The sequence below is a fragment of the Helianthus annuus genome, chromosome 7, assembly GCF_002127325.2.
Source record: "Helianthus annuus cultivar XRQ/B chromosome 7, HanXRQr2.0-SUNRISE, whole genome shotgun sequence".
Taxonomy (NCBI): Eukaryota; Viridiplantae; Streptophyta; class Magnoliopsida; order Asterales; family Asteraceae; genus Helianthus; species Helianthus annuus.
In genome coordinates this window covers 124983777-124997365 of record NC_035439.2, presented here as the reverse complement: position 1 = coordinate 124997365, position 13589 = coordinate 124983777, and the positions used below count along the sequence as shown (strand labels likewise).

Here is a 13589-nt window from a genome sequence, read left to right as displayed (position 1 = left end):
ATCAAGTTCTCCAAAATCTGTTGAAAGGAGAACATGTTTTAAATGTGGAGAAATTGGGCACATCATCAGAAACTGCCCAAATGCTGCAAAGAGTAAATTTGTTGAGAAAGCTCCACCTGAAACAGTTCACCCTCAACGTCGGTCAGTTTCACCTAAACATGATAAACGAACTGTAAAAGAACAAGAAACTAAACAACGACGTAAGAACATGAAAACTGTTGAAAAAGCTTTAAAATCTGAAGTTAAAACAGTTCAAAAGGAACCAAGTGTGTCACAACCTGTAAAACCAGAATCTTCAAAAACTGGTAGGCAAAAACGAACTTGGTTACCTAAGGCGGGTGACTATTCATGGGGAACAATTGTTCTTGAAAACCATCAAGAGATTGATATCACGTTTCGTGATGCTCAGGGACGACCCAAGACCACTAAGGCTTGGGTCCCCATTCTCAACTGATGTTTTTAAATGACATGTGCAGGATGTTCTAGGAGGAACTATTAATAGTCATTGGATTGTTGATAGTGGAGCATCCAGGCACATGACCGGCGACTTACGGCTCCTATACGACGTGAGAAATATTAGAGGAGGGTATGTTGCTTTTGCGGGTGACAAAGGAGGTTTTATCACTGGAGAGGGAAGTATCTCCAACGGCATCGTGTGCTTCGATAAGATCAATTATGTTAAGCAAATTGATCATAATCTTCTCAGTGTGTCGCAAATCTGCGATAAGAAATTCACCGTGCATTTTGATGATGCCGGCTGCTATGTGCTGAAACCTGGATTCAAAATTCCACAAGAATGGATTCTCTTATCGGCTCCGAGAGTTAATGATCTTTATATTCTCGACATGAGCCAGGCGATTACTACATCTGCACAAGTCACTTGCTTTGTCTCAAAAGCCACGGAAAAGGAGTCTATATCTTGGCACAGAAGAATGGGACACATTCACTTGAGGAAGATGAACCATTTGGTGAAAAATAATCTTGTGAATGGTGTGCCTGTGAGAAGTTTTCATTTGCAAGATATCTGTGTCTCGTGCCAAAAAGGGAAGCAAACAAAGAAGTCTCACCCTTTGAAGAAAATCAACACTGTCAGCATGCCTCTCGAACGTCTTCATATGGACCTGTTTGGACCTATGAAGCACAAGACAACGTTTGGTGATGCCTATTGTTTAGTAGTTACTGATGACTACTCTAGATTTTCTTGGGTATCCTTCATGGCACACAAGAGTCAAACTCCTGGCATCCTCAAGGATCTTCTTACAATGTTGGAGAATCTCTACTCGTTGAAAGTGAAGAGGATCCGAAGCGACAATGGAACCGAATTCAAATCAAGTTATGGATGAGTTTTGTACTTCTAAAGGCATTCTTCATGAGTACAGTTCTCGTTATACTCCACAACAAAATGGTGTCGCAGAGAGGAAGAATCGGACGATTATAGAAACTGCAAGAACAATGTTAGTAGAGTCGGAACTCCCTATTCAATTCTGGGGGGAGGCTGTATCGGCTGCTTGCTACACGTTAAACAGAGTTCTTACAGTAAAGAGACATGGCAAGACTTGCTTCGAACTCCTTCAGAAAAGGAAACCGGATCTTTCTTACCTTGAACCGTTTGGTGCTCCATGTACTATGATTGAGCCGGATGGAAAGTTTGGTGCAAGAGCTATCGAGGGTTTCTTCCTTGGATATGCTACTCCGAATTTTCGTGTTTGGAATCTAGCTACCAAAAAGATTGAGCTATGGAGTGAAGTGCGGGTTCAAAGGTACACGAGTCCTGTTAGGGCTCCGGGTGATCCGTGGATGTTCGATTATGATGGGCTATTTGACTCATTCAATCTGCCAACCTTTGACGAAGAATCAGCAGCGGCTAGGATGTTGTTGGAAAGTGACAACGCTGCTGTCTCGCCCTTGGTTAGACCTATTGTTGTTGACCCTCAAGCTTCTTCGTCTGTCAACAATATGGTTCAAAATGAGGTTTATGAAGATGCTGCTGATTATAATGATTCTTCTGAAGATGATGAATATCATGATGCAGCTGAAGGATCTTCAGCTCCAGCTGCTCCTGTTCAAGGTGCCTCTGGTGATACACCTCATATGCAGAATGTAGACACTGCTGAAGGAAATGCATCCACCTCTACCCACATTCCTGGTGTGGAGTTGGTTGTCGATCTTAATCTTACCAACTTGGGTATCAATGCTAGTGTGCCAGACAATCCTGAAATGAGGATTCATGATACCCACCCCCAGCAGAATATTATAGGAGATGTCCATCGCGGTGTGCAGACGCGTAATCAGCTGAGAAACAACCAGAATGCTGGTTTGTATTCAGCTATAAGAGAATCTGGTCAACAAAATGACTGGTCCTTCGCGTGTTACGTGTCACAAGAAGAACCAAAATCGTGGAAAGAAGCGTTGAAAGACAGTGCTTGGGTTGAAGCCATGCAGGAAGAATTGCAGCAATTTCACAAGCTTGGTGTTTGGAAGCTTGTTGAAAAACCTGAGAATTACAAGAAGATTGGCACTCGATGGGTCTTCAAATGCAAGAAAGACGACCGTGGAGTGGTTATTCGGAACAAAGCTCGTTTAGTCGTTCAAGGTTTTCGTCAGATTGAAGGGATCGACTACAACGAAGTGTATGCACCTGTTGCACGTCTCGAAGCAATTCGAATCTTTCTAGCCTATGCGTCTTTCAAAGGATTCAAGGTTTATCAGATGGACGTCAAAAGTGCATTTCTACATGGTGTGGTTGAAGAAGAGGTATATGTCGAACAGCCTCCAGGTTTTGAAGATCCTGTCCATCCCGATCGGGTTTGGTTGCTGAACAAAGCTCTCTATGGTCTTCATCAAGCGCCACGAGCTTGGTATGCAACCTTATCTACCTATCTGCTGGAGAACGGTTTTCGAAGAGGTCTTATCGATTGTACTTTTTTCATCAAAGAACAAGATGGAGATCTTCTTCTGGTACAGGTATATGTTGATGATATTATTTTTGGTTCTACTAATGATGCTTTGTGTAGGAATTTCGAGCGCATTATGCAGGATAAATTCGAGATGAGTGCTATGGGGGAAATGACCTTCTTCTTGGGCCTACAAGTGCAACAAACTGAGTCTGAGATTTTCATCCATCAGACTAAATATGTTGGTGACATCTTGAGCCAGTTCCAGATGTCTGATGCAACGCCCATTGGTACCCCACTGCCAACTAATCACGGAATTACTCCTGACTTGAAGGGTGAAGCTGTTAGTCCTTCATACTACCGCGCAATGATCGGATCTCTTATGTACCTCACAGCATCAAGGCCAGATATAATGTACCCAACGTGCCTGCTTGCCAGATATCAAGTTAACCCGAAGGCCTCACATCTTGCAGCTGTCAAAAGGATTTTTCGTTATTTGAAGGCGTACCCTGACACCGGTCTGTGGTACCCTAGGGATAATAACTTTGAATTGGTAGCTTTCAGTGATTCTGATTTTGGCGGATGCAAAATCGACGGCAAATCCACAACGGCTGGATGTCAGTTTTTAGGAAATCGCCTAGTCACATGGCAGTGCAAGAAGCAGACATGCGTCGCTACATCAACATGCGAAGCTGAATACATTGCTGCCTCAAGTTGTTGCTCCCAAGTTCTCTGGATCCAACAACAATTGCGGGACTACGGTTTTGAATTCCTAACTACTCCTATTTACGTTGATAATTCTGCTGCTTTAGATATCACTAGAAATCTTGTGCAGCACTCAAAGACCAAACACATCGAAATCAAATATCACTTCATACGTGATTGCTTTGAGAAAAGGCTAATCGATGTTGTTAAGGTCCACACCGATGACCAACGTGCCGACTTATTTACCAAAGCTTTTGACAAATCTAGATTTGACTTTTTATTATTGGTAAACGGCATTAAGGTCAAGCAAGAGTAAACCAACATCGGAAAATCATTTTTGTAAATACCTTTGTGTTTTTAAATTTGTCTTAGTTTATTGATTTTAGGGGGAGTAAATCCAAAAATCTGAAAATCCAAAAACATCGAAAAATTTCAAAAACACAAAAACAATAGAAAAACAAAAATGAGTTTCCTGGCGAGCAAAAGAGAAAATGATAGTACATCAGTGGTCTATCCAAACCTCTTTAAACCTTAAATGAAAAACGATAAGCAGCTCTATATAAGATGTATCGGTAGGCTCACAATCATTTTAAAGTGTGCAGGGTGATATAAATCTTAATCGACTGAAGACCAGGTGGGAACCATTCATTGGCATATGGTCTTAGTACCGAAATTTCGTTTGATAGATTGCCGAGGTTCTGAGATATTCGGTCTTTATGCTGCTTATCATCTGGGTATCATGGTTGTATCTTTTACCGAAAAATAACGGGGACGCAAGTCTAGATCTTCCATGATACTATACATATGTGTACATATTACATACTGCATTCGACCTCAATAAGTGATAAACAATCACATGTCCAAATCAAATAAGTGATAAAATATCACATTTATCCGGGTGTCAAGTTCGTCTCTCTGCTGTACGGAAGTACTGACCTGTTCACGGACTTGCTCCTGTGCCCTCATGCATATGAAAATCAAGTTCCTCGTCAATAAGTGATTATATCACATAGGGCTTGTTTTCAAATCAAAATAAGTGAGTATCTCACAGCTTATACGGTCAAACAGATGATAATCGGTATACTCACCGGTAAGATGAACTCTCGTGCATACCTTGATACGGGAATGTGTCGTGATGTGGATGAACACCGGTCGGTAAGTATAAATCATACCTTAACGTATCCCCTCGCCATGATTACATCTGATAAGTTGAGCTTAAGTGGACAACAATACCGATAATTGTTATAGGATGCTTATCTTAATGTTAACTAACTGAACAACAAGAGTGTTTTGGCATGACCGTACACTGATATGATTCTCTTACCCTCGAAACTCGCAAAAAGAATGTCTGTATATATTTATTTACTGCTTAACTTTTATTGCCTTATTTTTAAACAGTTTCGTCGTTTGGTGCATATCAGCACGACATTAGCGGTGATGTCGTTTGATAACACTCAAAGGATATTAAAATTGTTGTCTTTTAATTTCAAAAATACCAAAAAGATTTTAGGCGTGTTTTAATATAAACTTTGTAAAAGCCAAAAAGATTTTATTTCTACTTTATTTTCGATCGTACGATGTTGGAGCTCAAGTCTTCGTTACCTAAAACCTGAACGAAAACCGAATTGACTAAATCTTCATAAACGGTCGAAATTTGCATGTTTTGAAAGTTAAAGACTAAAATTGACAAATTTATTAAACTTTCAAACTGTCGGACGGTGTTTGATTGTGACATGGTCATTCGTGTGTCATTTGGTTTACTAACTATTCCAAGCAGTTGTTCTCACTACCCGTTTAGATTTCTTGCATGTGCAGATTCTAAAGGCTAGGAGAACATGGTCGATGACAAGCTTTGGAATGAAGACATGACGAGAAGGCGCTCAAAAGATGAAGATGATCGAGTTGCCGCTGGCCATCATCAACACCACAAGGATCTCACTTCATAAAGATCAAGTCATTCACGAGCATAACTCAAGGGGGAGCTTATGTTAAGGGGGAGTTTGTCAACACACTTTCTACATGATACGGGGAGTTTGTTAATACACTTTTTGCTTTCAAGACGTGAAGACTTTGAAGATCCTCCGACATTGAAGACTTGAAAGGACATCAGAGTTTTGAGAACTCGAAGACCAAAGACCATCGAAGTTCGAGACAAAGCTACAGCCAAGGGGGAGTTTGTTGGTGCACTTGTGTCTGTACTTTGTCTGTATTCGGTCTATATGTAAACGATGTCCTAGTTAGTCTGTAAGTTGACCGAGTCAACCATCCTCCGGATTGACTTGGTCAAACAGTTAGTTATTGGTTGTCATTTGTCTGTCTCGAAGGATGAGTGATCGAAGGATAGTGTAAATCCTTCGATCTCATCGAAAGATATGCTTCGAAAGTTTCTGTTGGACTTCGAAGGATATGCAATCCTTCGAAGTATTTGAAGATCCTTCGATAGCTTTATAATCGATAGATGATCCTTCGACCATCTATCGAATCCTTCGGACATGTCAACCTGGGCTGGGTATATATATACCCATGCAGTGTATGTGAGACAGATAGAGACACTTAGAGATGCACACAGAAAGATAGAGAGTTTCTTTGAGAGCATTCTGTCCGAAACACACACACACATAGTGAGAGTTTGCAAGTTAGATTTGTAAACATTGTGCTTGTAATCGGAACCTTCATACGTATTAATACAGTGGTGTTAATCGGTGAACCCTTGTGTGTTTGTGTTTATACTTGTTTCATCCCGGTTTGCTTGCTAGCTTGGATTCCGCACTCGCTAGTGGGTTAGTATAACAAGGTTTAGGTTCGTCATCCTCCGTGAAGGGACCTACATACACATAAGGGAAAATTTTGCTCTCAATATACTCATAAGGTCTTTTACATGGACATGCATTATGGTTATGACATTTCTAAAATGATCCATTTATAAAGAGCATTTTCGTTTTTTTATCGTCACTTTACGGTTTAGGACTATTGTCAAGAACAACGGTATCAAACTGTAATCAACAAGAACTCGAACCAAAAGCTTTATTAATCAACAGACTTGATGATTACAACTGAAAACAAAGAAAAGAACAAAGATACAACCAAAATTAACTCTCAACCCTCAACTATAGATGATTATCAACACGATAATCATCGATTCTCACAAGATCTCACAACAAGATCACTGATACAAAACAAATCAGTGATTAAACGGACAGAAACCCTAAGTGATGTTTAGAGAGAGAAACGAGAGAAAATTCTGGAAACAAAATATCTTGACTGAATGATAACAAGTTAGGTGAGAAAACTCTTATACGCGGGTGTTAAGTAGATCCCAACCCGGGTCTTGTAACACAACTGCAATAAGCCCAAAAACAAAGCAGCAGCCCAACATAAGTCGAAGCCCAGTAAGTTGTCCAGTATCCAGCAGTCAACTTGTCCAGTATGTCCAGTTAACATCCAGTAACAACATGTAACAAAAAAATAACCAAAATATTAAAAAACTAATACATAAGTCGAATGTATACATATTAAACTGATACAATGTATATGTATATATTTTAACAATTATATACAATTTCTTTTACTATCGACTGTCTAAATATTTTTCCAACAAGACGAATAATACTATTTTACAACATTAAATTAAGCAAAATAACAGCATGTCTTTGCAAAGTAACAAAGAAGTAATCACTACTAGAAAAGTAGGTTTTTCCGACCGCAATTTTGGTCACAAACCTGTCGCAATTGCCCTGTTGCGACCGTTTTTCGACCGGAACTGCGATCGGAAAAACACCCGTCGCAATTGCTCTACTCCGACTAACTTACGACTGCTGCTATCTTTTGCGACCTGGGTTTTGCGACTTTAATAATGATCACAAATATTGCGACTGCTCTTGGTTTTGTGGGACTTTGGTTGCGACGGTCTTGATGCGACCGTTTTCCGACCGCATGCCTTTTACAAACTGCGATCGTTTTCCGACCGCATGCCTTTTACAAATTGCGATTGTTTTGCAGCTGCTTGCCTTTTGAAAATTGCGACCGTTTTTGCGGTCGCAATTTTTATTAATTATAGCCATTTTCTAGTGTAACCTGCATATAGTATCAATTCTAAAATTTACATATTATCAAATTTTCACAATTATATAAAAAATTCCACTTAAAACATCAAATACCAAAGTTATCATAACAAAATACATATTCCACTTAAAACATCAAATACCACTTAAAGTTTACATATTATCAAATTTTCATAATCATAGAAAACTGGCTTTCATCAACTTCTTCAACAGAAGCACAACAATAGCAAGCGCCAGTCCAACCGCTGCTATTGTGAACAGGCGGTCATCAGCCGGCTTCTGAAGCATCGGTTGGTGCGTTCACAGTTGCAGGAGGTATAACAGGAGCCACCTGCGCTGACACCCTTGACTCTTCAGCTTCTTGGTTCTCGTTTAAAGGAACTTCATGCTGTTGTTCTTCGTGCTCAGTTATCTCTGTGATAGCATTAGTGTTAGCAGGACTAACCGGTGTTTCACAGGATTGTTCTGTGGCGGCAGCTGGTGGTTCTGAAGATTCCAGGGAGTTAGGTTGAGGGACCGGAGATGCCTTACTGATCATGTACTCGTGAATCTGCACATTTAGATATGTGATCATTGCAACCTAAAAGAAAGCAACCAGTTGACTTGTATAAAGCCAATCTTCACTTTAATGCATATTTTTACTAGCTAAAAATTACCAGTTTCTGCGTGTGCTTTCTTGAAAAAATTAATGAAGTTGTTGGCCAACCGAAGTGTCATCACCATCTGCAGTAGTGTGTACATGTGCAGCGGACGAAACAAACTTGTTTGCAGGCATGGTGATTTTAATGTGCAGATTCAGAAAGAATGAGAAAACAAAGATTTGAGAGGACACTTTCTATATTGCGGGAAAATGTCTTGGTAACCGGCAAAAGATTGCCGGTATTACATATAAATACATCATAATTTGGCGGTTGGATTTTGGCGGGTAACTGCCATTATAGGTTGTTTGAAATATCAATACCCGCTTATCCAAATGAACCGCTTATCATACTTATCCTAATATACTAGCTATCGGTTCACATATCATGCATACATATTGTTCGAATACTATACATAACATAACTAAAGTTTAACTAATTATAGATGATCATATTTCTAACACAACCCCCTTAAACTTTGGTTATGTTGAAACCCTTCTTCATTACACTCTGATTGGCGTCGTCCATTGCCTTTTTCATGTAGCTAAAGTTGAACCGCTTCCTTCTCTTGTGTAAGTTCCAGTTATCTTCCCATCCGTTTCCAGCAAACAATGCAAACTGTGTTGCATCGACACCTGCATGAACATTATCAGCCTGTTCATTCTGATTCGTTCCTTCACTGCATGTCTTCCTGTATGCATCTCCTGAGAATTCAGCCCCTTCATTCACCATTTCTTTCACATGAACAGCCTCCTGCACTGATTTGAATTTGTAGTAGTATTCGAGAACATCAAGATACATTGCATATGTAATCCTCATATAATCTCCATCTTTGTACTCGAACCCCAAATCTTTTGCTATGATGGGCCAAATGTTCTCGGTAGTAACCTCTCGATATCCGCCATCTTTTGCCACCAAGATATATAGACTTAATAAGTCTATTTTTCGTTGATCAGGAAAGTAAGGAGGCACCGGTCTTGATGTGATTCCCATATATACATATAGGAACCAATGAATCATTTCTTCAAATTTTTGTTGAAGAATTCCTTTGTATTTGAAAACATATTCTTGATCATCAAGCATATTTATTAGTGCTTTACAATCGGAAAAATCCCGGAATTCTAATGTTTTCAGAATCATTAGATTCCAATCATTTTCAAGTTCACTTGAAACATCTAGTGTTTCGAAGTAAGAGTTCAGAAACTCGTCTTTAAATTCATCATCGATTCCGCACATTTCTTGTAACCTTTTCTTTTCCTTTGATCCCAATTCCTCCTCTTTTGTTAAACCCGTTTCACTATTCCTCGTGTTCATCACCGGTGGTGAGAACATGGGGAAAATTTTGCAAGTGTCACCGGAACGACGAACCGTGAAGCCTTGAAGAGTTAATTGTTCAAGACTTAAAACGTTTCGATCGATATCCGGTGAGTAGAACACACTAGGGATATTCAGCGTATCATTTCCCGTTTTCATTTCTACTACACCCACTCCCCGAATGAACAAGAAATTGTTCATACCGGATCTGGTTTCTACCCCCATAATATGCTTTACACGTTTGAAAACATCTATGTTACCTACAAAATGATGGTTGAATGTCGGATTGACATACCAGAAATCTTTCCATTGCCCACCGTCGGTGCCGGTTACTATCATCTCTTCTCGGCAATGAACTTCATCATTCTGTGTTCTTGTTCCAGCATTTATCGCTTGTCTTATTAGTTGCGATTCTTCATCATTCTCCTTAGATTTGCATGTGTAAATCTGGTGGCCAGGCAAATGACAGTAATAGCATATTCGTTCTCGTCGGCTTCGCTGTTTTCTTTCATTCTTCTCTTCAGTACAATGTTGACATGGTATTGTCGTTGCAGTTGGTTTGATCTCTGCATCAGATCTGGTAGCGAACATGGCTCTGATACCACTATGTTGGCCAACCGAAGTGTCATCACCATCTGCAGTAGTGTGTACATGTGCAGCGGACGAAACAAACTTGTTTGCAGGCATGGTGATTTTAATGTGCAGATTCAGAAAGAATGAGAAAACAAAGATTTGAGAGGACACTTTCTATATTGCGGGAAAATGTCTTGGTAACCGGCAAAAGATTGCCGGTATTACATATAAATACATCATAATTTGGCGGTTGGATTTTGGCGGGTAACTGCCATTATAGGTTGTTTGAAATATCAATACCCGCTTATCCAAATGAACCGCTTATCATACTTATCCTAATATACTAGCTATCGGTTCACATATCATGCATACATATTGTTCGAATATTATACATAACATAACTAAAGTTTAACTAATTATAGATGATCATATTTCTAACAGAAGTTATAATTAGAAGTATTTCAATAATATAAGACCTTTATATCAAATTCGAAAATGTAATTATATCTATTTGACCTAGAAAGTCAAACAATTAGAATGAAAAGTTCGGGTTATTGTACGACCTCATCAATGAGCTTTTGATGATCAGGAGAACCAAACTTCGGTGCAGTTTCACGAGATTTAACTGCAAGATCACGCTGTTCTTCTTTCTTGTAGTATAATGAGCCCAAAGCACCTAACTGCAAATGCAATTAGTGCTGTTAGAGCAGTCCTAACTGCAAGTCATGATATTAGGTTGACTAGTGTAAAAGTCACAATGACATAACCAAAATAAAAAAAAAGTGAAAATCAGACACTCACCACTCCATGATGGTTGCCAATGTTCAGGATGATGATTGGATATTTTTAAGCTAGGGGTGCAAACGAACCGAGCCGAGCTCGAGCTTGATCAGGCTCGAGCTCGTTTAACATATGAAAGCTCGAGCTCGAGCTCGGCTCGATTCGAGCTTTATTTCAAAAGCTCGAGCTCGGCTCGAAGGTAATTTTTTAAGCTCGAGCTCGGCTCGGGCTCGGGCTCGACTCGTTTAGTATTTATTAATTATAATTATTGTTATACATATTATTTAGTTATTTTTTTATATTTATATAAATGGTAAATATTATTATTTAAATATATGTTTAATATATTAATAAAAAATATATAAAAAGAAAGCTCGTTAAGGCTCGCGAGCCGGCTTGAGCTCGATAAGCGAAGCTCGGGCTCGGGCTCGTTTACTAAACGAGCTTGTTTTTAGGCTCGGGCTCGAGCTCGAGCTCGATTAAGCTCGGCTCGTTCGAGCTTTTTTTCGAGCCGAGCTCGAGTAGCTCGCGAGTAGCTCGGCTCGTTTGCACCCCTACTTAAGCAAATTCGGCCGTGATAAATTCCACCTTCAAATTTAGTATCATTTGGCCCCCTAATTGCAAATTGCCATTCAAAGATATTCTCCTGCATGTGAAATTCAGGATCAATTATGATGTTTTTGTTAAAAATGGAAGTCCACTGCTAGTCATGTTATAAATATCAAAAAAGGGACACAAAAGATCATTTAATTTAAAAAGCAACAAAGCTTGGTTGAAAGACAAGTGCGTGTGTGTATTCACTCTCAACTCATTCGCTTTGTGCAATTGTGAGTGAGATACTTCTAAAAATCCTCAGTCTCATCAAAACTGCAACAATTTCCATTTTTAATCGCCTGCCTGGCTGGAAAAAAATTACAACACTTCTGGTCTACCTCAAAAATTTTACCAATATAACATGATTATATATGTAATGCATTCCAAATGTAAAATTCGACATGGATATTATTGCAACACAAAGGTTATGATGATGAAGATGATGATAATGATGATGATGAGTAAAGTCTTTAACCCTATTAAATTAAAACGAAGAAAAGCTCAGAGATATCTTACATCACGAATATTACAGCACCAAGACCCAAAACCGGAAGAGTGAGCTATTTTCTACAACCATCATGATGAGTGCTAATCCACACGCCAAAACCGATCACACCCACAGCTACAAACTACACATTAAAAACTATGGTACATCATTTTGTAGCTATCAATCGCGACATCAATAAATTTCTTCCTAAACAAAAGAATCTTTCGCCGTAACAAAATGATGTAGGCGCTTTTGGCGCCTAGGCCCAAATTGGTGCCTATGTGCCTAGAGTGCGCTTCGCGCCTTTGATAGCTATGCTGATAACTATTTTATAAGCATAAACTTTATAACTTGCTTCAATTGCTAATTCTTGAAAATTATGCCACAATTGGCTACTGTCTAGTAAACACCAAGGTGTGTTAAAGGGCAGTTGGAATATCATAAACAATCAAGCTTCAATAATCAAGAACTTGAACCAAAAGAACCCTAACAAACTAAAAAATTCAGCACTGGCATTTCAACAAACATCTAGAGTGCATGCAATCATGCATAACAAAACTTCCTATTCCCATTAACAAAATCACTGAAAAACATACCATAGTAAGAAGATTACCCATCTGATCACAAAGTTGTTTACTACTGTGCTCATTTTCTCTCAAACCCTCTCCATATCTCATAACCTAAATCGTAGATCTCAAACCCTAATCTCACCAAAAACTCGCAATAAAAACCAAAATTAACCTAATCAATCCAAAATTCATCATATCAAGATGCAACATCATTCATAACAACATGATTCCAAATTAAATTGGTTCTAAAATCGCAGAATTAACAAGATGCAGCATTGTTCATAACAACTTAATACGAACACATAAAATATAAAACAGAGTCATGAACTCTATAAAACCTCATATTGTAATTCGATCAGTGAATCTAATAGTTGACTAATCCTAATTTCTTTCCTAAACACAACTGAATACGAACATGCAAGAAGAAACACATGATCAGGAGCTCTAATTTCTGTAAAACCTAAAATTAAAATCAGATCAGTAATCCTAATTTCACTTTCCAAAACACAATTAAGCACGAAAAAAAACAGAGTCAATCAGTTAATCAAACACAAACACAAACAAAACAAAATCACAACTTCTAGCTTCCGTAACCCTAGCAATTCGACACAGTATCATGAATCTGAACCATTAACAATGAAACTAGAACTTAAAGGAAATGAAGATCGGTGTCACCAGAATCAGATCGGTGAAAGGATTTCTTCGAGCGGCAGAACTCCTCAAAATCAGATTGGTGAGGATTTCTTCAATCACGTATTTGGAATCAGTCGTCGGATTTAACACATGGTTTCAAACTGGAATCAGTCGTCGGATTGCTAACATCGAGTCGGATTATTAAAGGAAATGAAGAGTGACACATACCAGATGATGAATGACGAGGATGATCGCCGGAGTCACAGATGTACCGTGAGTCGCAGATGAGGATGATGAAAGATGAACAGATCTGCTTTTGACTCCATCGTCTGATTGAAGCT

General features: G+C 39.0%; 1 protein-coding gene across 1 annotated transcript; it reads right to left on the bottom strand.

The window, feature by feature from the left end:
- Window positions 1-7679: 7679 nt before the first annotated feature.
- On the bottom strand, window positions 7680-13589 carry LOC110868454 (ubiquitin-conjugating enzyme E2 32). Its single transcript, XM_022117613.2, is given in 6 exon segments — window positions 7680-7961; window positions 7963-8210; window positions 10749-10865; window positions 11554-11611; window positions 12076-13358; window positions 13477-13589. Coding segments are annotated over 5 exon segments (549 nt in total). The 5' UTR covers window positions 12078-13358; window positions 13477-13589; the 3' UTR covers window positions 7680-7837.